This window comes from Dreissena polymorpha, chromosome 1 (genome assembly GCF_020536995.1).
Source record: "Dreissena polymorpha isolate Duluth1 chromosome 1, UMN_Dpol_1.0, whole genome shotgun sequence".
Classification (NCBI taxonomy): Eukaryota; Metazoa; Mollusca; class Bivalvia; order Myida; family Dreissenidae; genus Dreissena; species Dreissena polymorpha.
This window is the reverse complement of record NC_068355.1, coordinates 124,970,290-124,989,077: the sequence shown is the minus strand read 5'-3', so window position 1 is coordinate 124,989,077 and position 18,788 is coordinate 124,970,290. Positions and strand designations below refer to the sequence as shown.

The 18,788-nt window shown below is 35.1% G+C and overlaps 2 protein-coding genes and 1 long non-coding RNA gene across 3 annotated transcripts in view; 2 read left to right on the top strand and 1 right to left on the bottom strand.

Annotated features, from left to right (window-relative positions):
* LOC127848557 (receptor-type tyrosine-protein phosphatase eta-like) overlaps positions 1-18,788 on the top strand; it is a 415,812-nt gene that overhangs the window by 272,810 nt on the left and 124,214 nt on the right. The window lies entirely within an intron of this gene.
* The window catches only part of LOC127848849 (uncharacterized), a 225,964-nt gene that overhangs the window by 123,632 nt on the left and 83,544 nt on the right, over positions 1-18,788 (top strand). The gene's annotated exons all lie outside the window — the stretch shown is intronic.
* On the bottom strand, positions 15,888-18,745 carry LOC127848788 (uncharacterized). Its single transcript, XM_052381401.1, has 2 exons — positions 18,391-18,745; positions 15,888-17,621 (listed from the first exon to the last, which is right to left on the bottom strand). The coding sequence occupies exons 1-2, from the start codon at positions 18,593-18,595 to the stop codon at positions 16,438-16,440; spliced, it is 1,389 nt and encodes a 462-aa protein (XP_052237361.1). The 5' UTR covers positions 18,596-18,745; the 3' UTR covers positions 15,888-16,437.

Sequence of the window (18,788 nt, the reverse complement as noted above, 5' to 3'; positions counted from 1 at the left end):
GTGCATGTACATATAGATTTTGTAAATTCCGGGACATTTGACAGATTTCCGGGACAGCGGGACAAGTTCTTCATTTCCGGGACTGTCCCGGACAATCCGGGACGTATGGCATGTATGCCAAATGCCTTTTACCAAGCAATCCATAGGATCTTAATTCATTGCTCCCATATCTGTAATATAAGACACAGAAGTAACATTAACACTTTGTATCTGAATGTGAATATCACAGTGACAAGAAAATAAGGATTGCAAAGAATAAAAGATGGAAATAGCTCCAAATAATTGATAGAATGTTACATACACTATTCTCAACTCCATCTACCATATGCAACATAACAAACCCTCCTTCCATAGAGGCATCAGTTGCTAAGTGAAACAAAATATCCTTTTGCCTTATAGTCTTTCCATTTCCAGAGACAACAATAGTTATCCACAGTTTTAACTCCTCCTTACTTCCATTACTCAAATATGTACCTTTATTAAAGTCATTAATATCCCCATGACCTCTAAACTTATCGCGCTCTAACCTTCTATAATACAAAGGCGCCTCTAGAATAGCAAAAAATGCATTAACTACATGGTATCTGCCTGTGAAGGAAGCAATTTCTTGTACTCTCACATGCCTTTTATGCAATACAGTTTCATAATCAGTCACAATCCTCTGTGCTATGCCCTCTGTTAAAACACCATAAACCAGACGGTATCGATGACAAAACCAAAAAGACTATTAATCACTATTATCTGCGAAGGCTGTAATACAGATATTTAATTATTTATAATTAATCCTAAAAATTTCAATATGTCTAGAATCCGGTTTGAATTTTGTAAACAGGTCTCTTTAATTTGATGCATATTAATTGAAACATCTAGATATAATACTGTGAAACCATTTATTTTCGACAGCACAAAATTTCGTCATTTTTATAATAATGACGATTTCGTCCGCACTTAAATTCGCCGATTTTTGATTTTGAATTTATAAAAAAATGCGTCAGTTAATATCCGATTTGTGTGTAATACATATTCGCGATCAATCGCAGTTGCGAAAAATCGTGGTACGAATGTGGGAACACACTTGAGAATCACTGCAGGAGGTGGGGCCTGTTTGTCACATGCCAATTAACTAGTCTTTTGTTATCAAGGGACAGTAATGGACCTTCTTAATGTATGCCATTCACACGTTCATTGTTATGATTAGCGGACAAGTGGTATGGAATAACCGTTAACGAGTGTTTGTAACAACCAAGCCAATTGCCAATTAGTCTTAATCTATTGATCACACATCGTCATCTTTTCATTTGGTTTATTGTCTTTCATCGGCATTCGCTGCGTGATGGCTAATATGCAACACCACTGAAAAACACAATGCACCTAATGGGTAATAAAGTTATAAACAATTAGCGCTAATTCATTACCATTCTACATAAACGAAGTCAACGCATTCGATACAGCTGTACTGCACACACGTTTTAAAGAAGTGTAACGTGTCAGTTAAGTACCTTGTGTAATCTACATCCCTTTGTGTCAAAACCGGATTAATCTTGATTACGAAACAGCAGGGAATGTGTGCATGGATTATGTTAGAATTTAATTCCTCATGTCTACGGTAAAGTTTTAAAATATTGTTCAACTTAGTGTTTGTTTTTGTGCAAACATAGAGCATGATTGTTCGTAAGGATCTTAAATTCGCCGATCGGTCGACTGACGAAATTTATGAAAATTAATGCCTGACGATTAATAATGGTTTCACAGTATAAACACATGATTTCCATAAATTTAAACCAAGCATGTATTGGCTGTAAATTTTATGTTAACAATTTTGGAGCTGGCGCTAAACTAGGCGTCAGGCAAACAAACTTATAGAGTTCCATTCAATCCGAAAATAAATTCTTTGATCATGTTCATTCCAAGGTACTTAAAGTAAATGTATCCTGCAGATCTATACTCTTAAATAATCATTCTTCTGAATGAGATCCAAAAACATTTATAACATTTCTTATTTACAGTGCTCATAAACAATTAATTCATTAGATATTTCAAATTAATTACTGGTCTATAATTCTCATTTGCTTTAGGCACTATAAAAATATTAGAAATAAACTGATTTGTCTTCATCACTTGACTGTACAATCACTCCTTTTTTAAGTAAAAGATTTACTTCCTCATTAACAAATAATATTTGATCAAAACTAAATGGAATTTCATTTGAAATAATGTTTAGCCAGGAATAGTCAGAAAAATCCAAGAGTCTAGTAAAAATTTCTCCCATTTTTGCACGTGATACTTAAATTTTCCCTCAGTGCATACCAATAGTTTATTGACTGTTCAGCCATAGTAACAGTAGCATTGGGAATAGCAGGGGTGTCAATTTACCGAAATCTAAAATCCTGAAAATCATCCTAGAATTTGGGGACCAGAGTCAAAAGAGTTTTAATGATTCATTAAATTATGTTTCCTTTGTAAACAATATACCAAAGGTTAATAATTTTTGTTTAAGAGTGACATTTTGTGACAAGAATGCTTAAAATAACCAAAACAATCCTCTGATTTATATCAATATCAAAAGTTTTCCTTGAGGGCTTAAATCCTGAATTCAGTAATAATCCTGAAAATTGACACCTCTGGAATAGTCTACTTATCTAAAGGCACCGCATGATCGAGTTGCCCCTATGTATATGGTGTACGAACTGGTCCAAAACTATTCTAAACTGTCCGGGACGGTTTATAAACCGTCCGGGACGGTTTGTAAATTGTCCCGGACAGTTTACTAAACTGTCCCGGACAGTTTCTTACTTTTGAACCGCTCGTGCGTCTGTAAACTGTACCGGGCGATTTATTTTGTGGATTACAAACCGTCCGGGACAGTTTAGGAAACTGTCCGGGACGGTTTCCTAAACTGTCCCGGACGGTTTACAGGCATTAATTTTAGTACGGCATAGGTTCTTAAGAGGAGTCAATCAATCAATCAGAACACTCGTAACACTTCGCATTTGTGTGCCATTTCGAAAGTAAGAATTTCCTTTTTAGTAACGTTTACTCGAGTGATTGTTCGATAATTTATCATTTGTACGCGAATATGGACAGAGATCGGTTTTTAGAGACTTGTCGGGATGTGTTTAATTCCATTACAAGAATTTTAGAGACAAATAGGTCCCTTGAGGTGATTAACTCTTCACTGACAAGATTGGATGCTCTGGCTAGAAATGTGAACAGAATGACCACATCATATCCCGAGTTTACACCTACTCGACAGTTTCAGGGCAGCGACTGTAAAAGAAGAAATTCGTTACCAATGTCAGAAATACTTTTTGGGCAAATACATTTATTTCGAGTACTTAAAATATTCATTTTTAACTCTGGCGTTTTTGGCAGCAATGATTGATTGAATATTTTTAAAATCATGTTTTGTCCGAGAAAAATAGCGTCGCTCGAGATGACAACGATATTACATTACGACTTCTAAAGAAAAGCATTATTGTAAGGAGTGTTCTGATTGGCTGATATAAATAATACCGTATCGGACAGTTTAAACCGTCCCGGACAGTTTTCTAAACTGTCCCGGACAGTTTAAACCGTCCCGGACGGTTTATGCGCACGAACGGTCCAAAACTTTCCTAAACCATCCCGGACAGTTTGTAAACTGTCCGGGACAGTTTAGTAAACTGTCCAGGACAGTTAAGAAACCGTCCGGGACGGTTTATAAACTGTCCCGGACAGTTTAGAGTAGTTTTGGACCAGTTCGTACACCATATATGTATGAACCCCTTTGAGGGTATGGTGAACCTAATGGCATAAGGAGGTTTAAAACTACCAATGAAAGTTGCAGGATGAAAAAACTTCTACCCGAAAGCATCTTAAGGGTCTTACATAGAACGCTCGCATTCTCATATCATTCACAAAGCAACACAATTGTCACAGTTTAGAATTTCTTTGCTAATATTGTCACCAAACTGCATTGATGAAACTGGTGTGTTAACATTACACAGATTTGAATACTTTTTGTTTACATTTGGTCTTATCATATACCTGCGCCTAAGAGATAGATTATACAGTACATTATGGTCATATAAGAGACTTAATTAATAACCTCAGGACTATTAGCAATCTGTGTCTTTACCATATTGGCCAACTTAATAATAGGCACAATCCCTGTTGCCACGGCGCTAAATTCTAAATCCCCACCATTTCCAGATTTTGTGACCTTGCCCTTTTTCCTAGGACTTTCCAAATTTCATTGTTAAAGCGGGTTTATACGATTTTGTCAAATATTTATGAATTTATATAAAATGTGTAAAAAAACTAATTATATATATATTTCAATATAAATTAAAATAAAAGTTAAGAAGAACATGTGTCGAAAAATGCAAAATAAGCCAGATATTTTATTCTCAAATTGAAAACAGCTGTACAGCCGAATTCGCCAGCATGTATATCATACATGTACAATGTGAATCTAAACTTAGTTTAACGGTTTATTTGAATTTCTGCAACGATATCTATTCATACAACACACGAACACTAACTCCAATCCTAATACAAAAACGAATGCTTCAGTTATTGTAGGAAAATATGTTTGTCACAATCGGCTCGGGCCGCTAATTTGTCTTTGCTGCATTTTATGAAATTCGGCTTTAATGTATAATTTTTCTTGTCTATTTTGTGCAATTGTAACATATTTTATCAATGTATTACAAATAAACACATGTAAAAAATCGTATATACCCGCTTTAATCAAAGGTGCACCCAGATACAAACAATTCTCTGGTAATTTATATTTTAAAAAACAATTGAATCAGTGTTACACTGAACAGAACAAACGGTGTTAATCATATTAGCCAAATTTTTTCAACTTTCAAGTGCCCTTAAAATTAGGCAAATCCCCAAAAACCTCTGAGGTGGGATCATTGTCAATACCATCAAACACGTCTGCTGAGAACTCAGCCCAGTATTCTTTTTATTATAATTATATTATTTTACTATAAGTGAACATTATTGTCACTATCATAATGGTCCATTTTCAAATGGATGTTTGGTCAATTGTATAAATTATGCCCATAATAGTGGGTAATGTCATCATTTTCCGTGACTACGTCATCGGAATTTACTCCAAAAGCAAATTTCAAATTGTTAATTTCTTGCTTGGACACATTGGAATTCATTATTGGATTGATGCACGTGCTCATAGAAACTGACGACATATTTCTGTCAGTCTTTTAACTTACTTTTTTGATAAATTACACATATATACATAAGCAACCTTTTAGCAAACAACTGCCTTTTCCTTTCGTTTTATTTATAACTACAAACTTTAATGTTCTTCTGAGAACAAATGACAATAAAAAATCATCACATCCGAAATTTCGGACAGTGTTTTCCTGTTTTCCGATGCACGTGCTCATAGAAGCTGATGACTTATTTCTGTCAGTCTTTTAACTTTCTTTTTGAATAAATTACACATGTATTATAAGAAACCTTTGAGCAAACAACTGCCTTGCCTTTCGTTTTATTAATTACTACATACTTTAATGTCCTTTTGGGAACAAATGGCAATAAAAAATCATCACATCCGAAATTTCGGACATTGTTTTCCGCGAGCAAAGCTCGTCAGATATTTTTGCTCTAATTACTGCCAAACAAATTAAATACTAGGACTATTCCTTAGTAAGGCAGTATTAAACAATAAAAACGATAGATACAATCAATTTCAACAGGTATTTACCTACCTGTCCAGAGAACGAACCACTCGACAGAACGCCAAATCAAAGAATGGTAAAATCTGGTTGAATATCCGGGTATGTAGGTGAGTCACGTGGTGTTTTTAAGCGCGTTATTTAAAATGCGGATCACTCAATATCGTCATCCCGATATGCTAAGTATACATGTGAAAGCCGGAGGCTTTACGGAAAATAATGTGTTCTAGTGATATCTTGCCAAAGTGAATGGGTCTGGACCATTGAAAAACATGACAGTATGGTGTAGGGCAGTTTCTCTTGAATGACTATAGTGAACCTAGAGAATACTAGAAGTAACACATTGTCCAATCATTTAACTTAATCAGAATATTAGTTTTAATAGTTTATTAGCCCAGTTTTAAAATGGATCCAAAATCGTTACAAAAGCTGCCAGGAAAAGTTCAGTTCACTTGGGTCTATGGCTAGCGACCTTAGTTATAAACACAATATTTTTATACCCCCATGGAGTAGGACGCATTAAACATTACACGTTCAGTATGTCAGTATGTTGCGGCGCTTCTTTTTTTTTTTAAGGCCTCTTTAAGTACTGGTTTGACCTTTCTTAAACTTTCACAGTTGATTGACCTTAATGTGCAGATGATTTTGATTTGTGCAGATGATGAAATATTGTTGTTACAAGTTTGTTGCAGAATTATGGCCCTTTGATTTCCACTGTAGAATGTAGTCTAAAAATGTTTTCTCTCAACCCCTCTCTAACTACTAATATATCTTTCTCACACGTACTTGCACACATTGAATGACATGATGTGTAGAGGATTGATGAAAGGAAATTTGCCTGCAACCAGTTTTGGCAGAATAATAGCCCTTTGTCTGTTTCTATCCACTAAGGATTATATTGTAGAAAAAATCCCCTTGAAATGCTTGGCAGGTTTTGATAAATAAAATCAGCTGAATGACATCTATGTTGAGATGATTGTCAAGATATTTCTCCTCTTTCTTGGCTGAATGACATGATGTCTAAATGATTGTCTCTTGTGCATTGTAACTCCTCTTTAACGGCTTAATGGATTTGGTGAAAACTTTCACAACTGAATTATCTTCAAATTGTAGATGAGGGAATGAATACTGCAGGCATTTAGTCCAGTTTTAGGAGAATAATAGCAGTTTGTCTGTTTTGTTTACTGTACAATATATAGTAGATTTGTTAAATGCATGTTGATAGACAACAATGTATTTGACGTAATTATAGCATAAATGTTATGTAAAGTGTGTCTAAAAAAGTATTGCTCTTACAGTGATCAATATTTACAAATATATTAACTAGCATGTAAACTTGCACACCTATGAATGTTGGTTCATTTCTTTTCAAAATGATTGGATACTTAAAACTGAAGTGGCTTGTGGGATGGTCCAGGTCCAGTGGAAACATGTCTAGTTTTTTTTTTAAACAAAAAGGTCCAGAGCTTTAATATTTGATTTGTACCATTTACTAATTATCCTCTAATAAGTTTTGTCACATGATGCCCTTCAATAAAAACTAATCGAACGCTAGGTTGAATATTGCCTTTGTGATCTGAAAATTAAACTAATAACAGAAAGACTAAATGTTTTCTGTTACAGAATTACCACTGGGTACAGGAAGTTGTACAGTGTACAATGGCGATACAACTTCACCTTGCAACACTGGAAATGCTACTTGTTTGGGCGGAATTTGTCAGTGTGTTGGAAACTACTACAGATCTGGAGACAACACATGTAGTTCAAGTATGCTTTAGATCTTATACTTGATAGTTATTTACAAGATTACAAACCAAATTGTTTCTGTATGTGACGTAGTCTTTGACACTCATATTAAACATACACAATAAACACACAAAAGTCCTTTTCAATGTTCATAACGATTTATTTCTATTGATTTTATTCTAACACATTTTCCAATATTCGTAAAATATTCTAAACTACAAGTAAGATGTAATGGCCTATATTGGCCCCATGACAATAACAAATTTTGTGACCATAACATTCAGCCGTGCGTATGATATAGAGGATATTATCATGTCAGTGTTAGATTGTTTGTTATTTCACAGGTGATCATAGAAAATATATTTTCACGAGTGGCTGACTTTTTCTATGATCTCGAGTGAAACAACAAAAGATCTTACACTGACATGAACAAATTTTCTGTTTCTTTTATGCCTCTTTTTTTAAGAAAATAATTAACAGCTGTTTCCCTTTTGCTGAAAAGTTACCCATTCTCCTGTGGCGTGCCTCACTACATTCAAAAAAACAAAATGACGCCATTATATACCAGCGAAATTCTCCAGTTTAACTCTTTTAAAATGTAAATAAACGGTGAAAAAGCATAAAATACAAAGAAAATTTGTTGGATTTGGTGGAATGTTGATTTTAATTCACTCATGATCATAGAAAATATATATAAAATTATTTATGATAATCTAAATAAATAGGAAAAAGGAGTTCCGAAAATGTTTTATTTTCACCTGTGAAAATAACAATTTGTTTATTTTCACTGCTGTTATTTCACTGCAAAAATGTCATATTTTATCATTAGGTATCAAAGAAACTGAACTCTCTACTGAAGAACAGTATATTAATATAGATTAGAACACCCAATGGTGACGTGTACAATATCCGACGGGATCTTGTGCATAACCACATGCCCAAAGGTAGCGAAGAAATATGATATATGCGACTGACGAATAAGTATCTAAGCCTGCCATTTACATTCCCAGCATACCCACATGCTTAATTAGAGAGATAAGCAAATAGTAATTAACTTGGTGTGTTTGTCTCGTCTAGTTTTACGTTATTTATAATATAAAATCTGTACTGGCCATCTAGCATCGTTCTGAAACATGTATCCATTAATTCATTAATTAGCAGGGCTCTTTGTATGTAAGATATTGCTTATAGTGGGAATAAGCCAATTTCGTGATCCGCTAATAACATTGAATTTCTGTTGTTAATAAATTTCCAATGCATATAATATTTAGTATACTAATATTTTATATATTTAATTAAATAATATTGAATTTCTTTTTGTTGGTAATTTACTTTGTTACACTACACATAAACTTGTGTTTCTGGGGGCCGTTTCATCAATATATACGATTTTTATGGAATCGTAATTTACGTTTACATATTTGTTAAGCGATTTACGATTAAACATAAATACTGTTTCATCAACGAAATCGTAAAGGCACCATACATAAAATACGACCACTTAAATATACGTATTTTGTAACCGATAAAACTAGTGACGCAGTCTGAAAAAAAATGCATGACGTAATTTTCGCGCGTTCTGTCAGCAGAGGAAAATATCGCATAACAATGCTAGTTGTGAACTGAAACAAAAACAAACATTGGAATATGTCGGCAACGACTATTCTTGTACACCGATGTGTCGAAGGCTACCGTCTGCGGTTTGGCAGCCACTCTTAATGCGTAAGGAGGCAAAAAGAAGTTATTTTGAAACTGAAAGGCGACGGTTTAAATGTGAGTTGACAACTTGTTCTTCATGAACATGAATGTAGATTATTTATCGCATATTTTGTTATTCATGAATATAAAATATATTGTTTAGAGTAAGTGTTTTGTTCTTTCTATGTAGCAAGGCGACTGTGTTTTAGATCAATGAACAGTTTAATAATATTCATTTATTTAGGCCAAGGGAATTCACTTTATTCAGGTTGACAATAACTTGAACAAGACATCATTCAATGAAAGTTTGTCATGTCAGCATTTTTTTTGTTCAATTACCTAATATTTTATTTCAATAAGGTATTAGATTCACTTGACAAAACATATAGACGAAACAGAATGAGTTAAGTTATGATGTCATAAATATGATGTCATATGTCAGAGTTCATGCTTGAATTATATTGTTTTTAAATGTTTAAATTTTCGTTCGGAATTAGGCGCTGTTCGGAATTATGAATACCCCTCTACAGTACTTAAAAATGTCATATCAGGAATGCTATTTGCCTGTCTTTATTATTATTATATTGTCATCCACAATAATTTATTATAGTGATGATTTACAAGATGTAAATCAACCTAGATTTATTATGTTGTTGCTGCAAAACTGTGTCACGTGTAACAAATATTGTTTTCATTTCTTTGTTTTTCCAGGAAACAAAATGTTATCACTGGCTGAAAGACCTGAACATGATGCACCAATTCAATGTACAGAGAACAGGGTTGTCAAAACTCAAACAGAAGTTGCGTCAACCAACTGTGTTAAATCATAAAACAGAGAACGGAAGCCAGAAGCAACAAATAGTAATTATTAGTTTTTAGCTCACCTGAGCGATAGCTCGAGGTGAGCTATTGTGATCACTCAGCGTCCGGCGTCCGTCCGTCCGTATACAAATCTTCTTCTACTAAACCATTGAGCCAATTTCAACTAAATTTCATGTGGAGCATCCCTAGGTCATGGGACAAAAGAATTGTTAAAAAAAATTTGATCACATAACCAAGATGGCCGCCATGACCATATATGGTAAAAACCTTAAAAAATCTTCTTGTCAGAAACCGCTCATCAGATTTTCACAAAATTTCACAGGGATGACCTTTGAGGGCTCCCTTGAAAAAGTTGTTCAAAGAAATTTGATTCGTCAAAAAACATAGCCGCAGGAGCTCGTTGAACTTTGCATGTTTATTCGTTTTTGCCTATTTTGTGAAAACTTTCAAAAATCTTCCACATTTTTTGTCCGATCCTTTCCAAATTTGCATTGTCTTTATATCAATGAGGACACAAACCCTACAAAAAATGAGCATTATTGGTCCATGAAGTACAGAATTACCTCCCCTTGAATTGAGAAAATGGTGTTTATGCAATAAAGTCCAAATTTTTCATCCAATTCTTTCCAAACTTGTAAGGATTTAGCATGGTTCAAACAAGGGAAACAACTACGGTTTATGCATGTTCTTTTTATTACAGATTTGCCTCCCTTTAATTCATTCAAAATCTCATTTTACAGCAGAGATTCCAAATCTGACCTGTAAATAATCCCCATATTTACTGCTGGTGCTATGTTACCTTTTCCCATTTGATCATTCTTAAGTATTGGTCTTGTAATGCTGCTACTGCTACTGCTACTGCTACTGCTACTACTACTACTACTACTACTACTACTACTACTACTACTACTACTTCTACTACTACTACTACTACTACTACTTCTACTACTAATACCACTACTACTACTACTACTACTACTACTACTACTACTACTACTACTACTACTACTACTACTACTACTACTAGTACTACTACCACTAGTACTACTACCACCACCACCACCACCACGTCTACTATTACTACTTCTACTACTACTGCCACTACTACTACTACTTTACCACTACTACTACTACTACTACTACTACTACTACTACTACTACTACTACTACTACTACTACTACTACTACTACTTCTACTACTACTACTACTACTACTTCTACTACTACTACTACTACTACTACTACTACTACTACTACTACTACTACTACTACTACTACTACTACAACTACTATTACTACTACTACTACTACTACTACTACTACTACTACTACTACTACTACTACTACTACTACTATTACTACTACTACTACTACACCACCACCACCACCACCACCACCATTCACAGTGACAAAAAACGTATTCACACAATGGCTGCTACTTCAACTTATAGCCCATATAGGGGGGCATGCATGTTTTACAAACAGCCCTTGTTTCTATGGGATTTTAACCACAACTGTTCATGTTTATCTCCGACACATATTTTTAGGTCACCTGTCATGAAGTGACACAGTGAGCTCATGTGATCGTGTGATGTCCGGCGTCCGTTGTGCGTGCCTGCGTGTGTCCGTGCGTCCGTCCGTCAACAATTTGTTTGTGTAGACAGTAGAGGTCACAGTTTGCATCCAATCTTGATGAAATTTGGTCAAAATGTTTGGGATTGTATTTGGGTCATCTGGGGTCAAAAACAAGGTCACTAGGTCAAATAATAGAACAACCTTCTGTAGACAATAGAGGTCACAGTTTTCATCCAATCTTTATGAAATTTGGTCAGAATGTTTATCTTGATGAAATCTGGGTTGGGATTTTATTTGGGTCATCTGGGGTCAAAAACTAGGTCACTAGGTCAAATAATAGAAAAACCTTGTGTAGACATTAGAGATCACAGTTTTCATCCAACCTTTATGAAATTTGGTCAGAATTCTTGATGAAATCTGGGTGGGATTGTATTTGGGTCATCTGGGGTAAAAATCTAGGTCAAATAAATAGAAAAACCTTGTGTTGACAATAGAGGTCACAGTTTTCATCCAATATTTATGAACTGTGGTCAGAATGTTTATCTTGATGAAATCTGGATTGGGATTGTATTTGGGTCATCTAGAGTCAGGAACTAGGTCACTAGGTCAAATCATAGAAAAACATTGTGTAGACAATAGAGGTCATAGTTTTCATCTGATCTTAATGAGTCAGGTGAGCGATTCAGGGCCATCATGGCCCTCTTGTTTCTATAAATTATAGTAAAGCTGACTTATTATTTCCTACAATAAAAATGCAACAATTTATGTTTTCTATTTTTTCTTTTTTCTCATTTTACTCTGTTATAAATGGGGTGTTGCTGCATTTTTTAAATAAACTTATTAACCGACTTCTTTTTCAACATCGACATATTTGGAATTTGGAAAGAAGTAATTGGACTGTAGAGCATTAGTGTCACACACAAATTTTGAGTTTAAATTTAGAAAGCTAGATAAATATCACAATACAAAAACTAACTTTCAGAATCAATAACAGTTCACGCTGTCTTATTATGACTGGTTTGTGTTATTTTTGACATCCACACTTGTCTGATACATGAAAGTGCCATATGTTGTATTAAATACATAGTTTTGTTAAATGTATAAACTAGTCATTTTATTTACTCGCAGCCACATGTGAAGAATGTAGCAACAGTGTGACTAAAACTCGAGAGATGTTGATTTTGTCAAGGGAAAGAAATGCCATTCTGAGAGACATTAGCAAAAACCTAGAGGAGCTGCTTTCTCTTTAAACAAAATGAAATTTCAAATTGCTCAATTGTTTCTGGAACTTTTAATTGGTTTAACATGTGATGATGTTCAGTGATTCTATGAAGCTTATTATAACACATAATTAGCTCTGCGTTTTCGGAAAAAATCCGAGGTATTATCATAGCCAGCTCGTCGTGTCGTCCACGTTGTGCTAAAACCTTAACATTGGCACTAAAATCAAAGTGCTTCCACCTACAACTTTGAAACTTCATATGTAGATGCACCTTGATGAGTTCTACACGCCATACCCATTTTGGGGTCACTAGGTCAAAGGTTAAGGTCACTGTGACCTCTAAAAAAATATTCGACAAGCTTTCATTAATTCAAAACTGTACCCTTAGACGAGCGTGGCACCCGTTATGCGGTGCTCTTGTTGAGATATAAATTTTCATATGAATTATAACACCATGCCCTGTTGGTATATTGTACTTTCTAAATAAAAATAAATAAATGTGAATGTTCTTAATGTTTTATTCATTGAATACTAGTGTCATAGCAACTGTTATCAAAAACAGTAAACATTATTATGATAAAAATGTCTATGAAAATACAAAACAATTGCACAGGTTAACAACATATTTTAACGGTAGATAAAGACTTTATTATTGAACAGAGCATAATAAAAGGGGTATATTTAAGTAAATAAATTTGGCAAAGATCTTGTATACCGGTAAACTTCTAGTTTTTTATGACACTATCATCCGTATTTATAGACAGCACATTTTATATAATTAAGTAAAAATAATTTTAAAAGCCCACTTTCAATGTGGCTTTGAGAATTTTCAGTACAGTCAGAGAACACCAATGGCAGATAATAGTTGGTTATCTTCCCCTGCCAAATTCCAGGTAGCGCCACTTAACCCGGTCCATCAGCTTCCACTATACATTCTAAGATAAGCATTAACAAAAGCTGGACGCGATAAACATGGAATCAAAGTTTGGATCATTAACACTGCCCGAATTAAGGGCAGAATTAAAAAAACGGGGTGCACGAACAGTTGGACGTAAAAATGAACTTGTTGAAAGGTACGTAAATTTTCCGTTACGCTGATATTCTTAGAAAAAACACACACATTTGAAAACCGAAAGTAGAATAACGCCGGGGCATATTCGTGTACGTTAATTTTCTTTAAAATGCACATAATGTATCCTGCATGCATTTCGGAACGATATTTCGTTTATAATTAATGAAATATAATAGAATCTATGCTCTCTGTTCTATATCAAAATGTTTTCTGTTTAATAAGGGACAGAAAATACTTGCGTTCCCTTTGTTTCATGTACATCGGCGATTGTACATAATGTAATGGGTGGGGTTATTTTACCGATGCTTTGCTCGCGCATCTTTTATTTTAATTAGTTTCAAAAAGTAAATGTGTTTTTTTTTTCAGGCTTATATCATACGAAAGAAATCAGAACTTTGGTAAAATAGAGACTTTGGAACCGGAATATCACATGAAGTTACCAGATGCCACTACATACTCTGATGTAAACTCGGACTCTAAATTTCCCAAAACAGATCTCGGAAAGGTGCAATCGTATCTGGCCCCGCTTGATAAGAATCTGGATGAACATGTGCAGAGGTTGTATAATGAACAGTTTTTAAGGTACTTCCGGATGTCACGCAGAGAAACATGTGTTTTCATTAAATCAAGCTGTCACGCAGAAATGAAGAAAGGTGTGTCCTACACAGTTGATATTGAGCTCGGCTTAGATGGGTCTATTACAGAGGCACAGTGTGAATGTGCTGCAGGAATGGGACCACAAGCTCACTGCAAACATGTTAACACGGTGCTATATGGTGCAGTTATGTTTTGCAAGAAAATGACAGTAAAGACGGAAGAATCGTGCACTCAAAAATTGCAGAGTTTTCACAAATGCAAAAAATTCATTGGAAGCCCCATAAAAGCAAATGCCTTAGATATGCCTGGAGCTGCCGAGTTGACAAACATTGACTTTGATACCCGACCAGAAGAATTTAGAAATGCTGCCAACTATCAAGATCATTTTAGAAATGTTTGCTTAAACTTTCCAGGTATTTCGGAAATGCCAATATTTCAAACATTTGAACCTGCAAATACTAAGGCTGTGGCATTGGATCACGACTACTTGAAACTTACTCCAGAAGAAAATTTTCTTGAAAGAATTTTGGTAACGAAAATAAGCTCAGCCGTAGTCGTTGATATTGAGAAAAAAACATTAGGTCAAAGTACTAATAAATTGTGGATAGAGGAGCGATCCAAGCGAATTCCATCGTCAATGTTCGGAAAAATTTGTAAATCCACACAAAGGACCGACAAACATGAGCTCGCAAGGTCACTGATTGAAACCAGGGAAATTAAAGCGGCTCCATTGGAACATGGGAGGAAACATGAATCGGTCGCTGTAACGAAATTCATGGAAGACACCGGCAAGACTGTACATAGCTGTGGGTTAGTCGTCGCAGAACAGTACCCATTCCTTGCAGCGTCACCAGATGGAGTTATTGATAAAACTCATCTTGTTGAAGTTAAATGCCCTTATACAGCAAGAGACAAACCCATATCTCCTGTCACGGTTCCTTATTTAAACTGTGATGACAGTGGAAATTACTCCCTTGATATGAATCATAATTACTACTACCAAATTCAAGGACAACTTCTTTGTACTGGAGCACAAACATGCACTCTTATTATATGTACTGCAGAGAACTTAAAAGTTAAGGACATAAAGTACTTTGATATCCAAAGAAATGAACCTTTTATTTCACAAATGGTCAGTCAGTTGAAAGCTTTCTTCAACACCCATTTCAAGCCTGTTCTTGTTGAAAAGCATTTTTACAAGTCTTATTAACCCATTTATGCCTAGTGGACTCTCCCATCCTTCTAAATTGGATCAGTTTATTTTCAAAATTATGGATGTTAAGTATACTAGTATTTATTTCTATATTTAGAATATTTCTTACAGAAATTCCTTCAAGTAAACATCGCAGACCCAGATGAGACGCCGCAGCATGTGGCGTCTCATTTGGGTCTACGCTGTTTGCCAAGGCCTTTTTTCTAGACGCTAGGCATAAATGGATTAAGTATTCAGATTGAAAACTCTTGCTTAAAAAAAGCACCAAGTCTGATTTATTCATTGTATCTTATTTACATTTCTATCAAAATAAATGTTCATGCAACAGTTCTAGTCAAGCAAATATACTTATTTTAACTAATTGTACAGCTTTGAAACACAAAGCGACACACAATATTTTGCGCGATAAACGAAGCGACACGCGATATTTACCACGATATATCGCCTTTTGGGCTACCTATACAAGGGCGATATTTCGTGGTACATTCTCGCGTGTCGCTTCGTGTATCGTGCAAAATATCATGTGTCGCTTCGTTTGTCGCACAAAATATTGTGTATCGCTTCATGTCATGATGTGTCCTGTGTCACCCTTGATGAAAGCAGGGCGAGATTAAAGATAGCACTAGACCTATAATTTTAATAAAAAGAATTGAAACCAATATGATTGTTTGTTTCTGTTATAGAATTCAGCCCTCTGGCCTAACAAGTAATGCTGTATGTAATAGTAATAATATATACACATGGAGAAACACCTCAAAACCCAACATGTACACAATGTGTCAGTCACACTGTTGACTAAGATTTAAGCATGTTTTGGGATTATACATGTTTTGAAATTACACAACATAAAGCATATAAATGTTATATGAGATGATAACTTTGTTTCTGTGCCTGATAATGGACATGTTAATATTCTGTAAGTTTTCCCTAGTCCAATAATACGTTCAATATGAACCCTTTTGCTTGAAATTTTCCTGTCTTTTAACACGATCTTCCCAGACATTCTGTTTTGTTTTCGGAAAAAAGTCGGAATGTTCACCTGCACATTTGCTGTCGCAAACAGATCTTGGACATTAAAGCCTTTATCTGCCATCACACTGTCTCCCGGGTCACAGGCACTTACAATTTTACACCGTTCCACGATTTGTCTGTCACTGGTGGAACCTCCATACGCTTGGGATACATAGTTGACCAATCCCCCTGGTGTTGATCCAACAAGAATTTTGATGGTGTTTCTATTCTTGTATGTTGAATATGTCGACTGTTGTGCTCTCGGTGCTTTTGGCTTTTTTATTGGGCATTCAGTTCCATCTATTATTATCCTTGTCTTGGGAAATTTTATTTTAAAGTCAGTCGGCATAAAATACCGCACAAGCTCGCCACTTGGCCAAATGTTTACTTCCCTCCACTGTTTCGACATGAATATAATCCAAGTATAAACAATATTGGATACACTTGACTGGGACACAGAGAAGAAAGTTGATAGTTCAAAATCTGTTGAATATCTTCTTAACTTCATTAAAGTCATGAAAAGCTGATTTTGAATCGATATTCCTGACACTTGAAAATAAATGTAACGTAAATAGTATGCAGCTGGTCCAAGTGAGTTCAACACAAACATAAATTTGCTGTACGATTCCAACCCCGTATAAAAATGAATAAGTTCATTGTTTGAAGCAAATTTTTCAACTGAAAACATGGGCGTCTCAGTGGTTTGGGTCATAGCGTTTGTAAGCGATATCTCCTCTTCAAAGTAAGGAGTTGCTGTAAATAACTCCTGCTCTATCACTTCTTCCACACAATCAACTGGTTCGCTGAAAGTCCTCTCTAAGTTTTTTTTACAGGCAGTGTCATACTCCAATTTCCTACAATCTCTCCTTTTCATGCGCTCCACTCTGCTTTTAGCCGTCTCGGTTTCCATCTGGGTCCAAGGGAAAATACTTGGTACTGCTGTCAAAAGTAGCCTTCCATATCTAGGTTGTAGACCTGGAATTAGACAAAAATATAATGTCATGAATTTATATAAATATATAGTTGATATTCATTTATGAAAAACACTAAGTCTTGCTTGCTAATAATGACATAAATTGACATATTATGAGTTGCGTCAAATGAAAATGGTACTTCAATAAGGAAGTAGAAAGTAGCTGGTTGGGGGAAAAATGGCATGGTCACTTTTCGCATGATGCAGCTTATAATATTTATAAAACGTGTATAAAGTCAAATAGTAATGCCAATGCAATATAGATTACCGGTTAATATGTGTGTCTACCAATCTTTTTATTTTAAACTGCCAAATAGTACACACGCTTATTGAGTGTTACGAGCAGGGTACCTTTTTCATTTAGGACAATCTTAACAAAAGTTGAAAGAGATAGAAAGCACCTTCTTCCTTGCTTGAAGAAACTTTTTTATCACGACCATGTTAGCCTACTCATGGCCATATCATATGCACATAAAGTAGCCAAACCATAGATATCACTAGTATCAGCATTAATGAAAAATACAATATTTGTATACTGAAGTCTGCATATATTGAATGCATTTACAGCAATTTAGATTTCCTCCTAATCTACTCCTATAAATATGAGGTCTAATCCTAATCTTGTCCCCAAAAAAAATCAATGAACAATTTCCCACCTACTCACTGAATTACTGATTTTTATTTCCTACTTTCGTTTTCAATTCAAGGAATTTCGTTATTTTCAATGAATAAATATGCGCTTTTGTTCATTTATCAATAACTTTGACATACCAGTAATAGTCTCCTTCACGTAATCACTTGGTTTGAAGTGTTTCTTGCAAACGACTGAAGACTTTGTTGGCGTCCACAATTTCGGTGTATTTTCATCAAGTCGCCGAACGGCCTGAACCCATGTAGCTTTCCTAATTGGATCACTTGGGTATTCGTGACCTCCCCGTTCATGACAGCCAGGTACAGAACAACAAGTCGAAGGCATTTTAACGAGTTTTGATCGATTTTAGAACAAGGAAGTAAAATTTGCTTTTCAGCGGCACCGATAAAAATCGAATGTAATCCGAATGTAGGACCGGGACGGGTGGCGCCACCTACTTAGTAACGATAACTCGCTATGATAAACCATTAGAGATAACAACCAGTGGGTAAAATATCACTTGAAAAATTGTTCATGG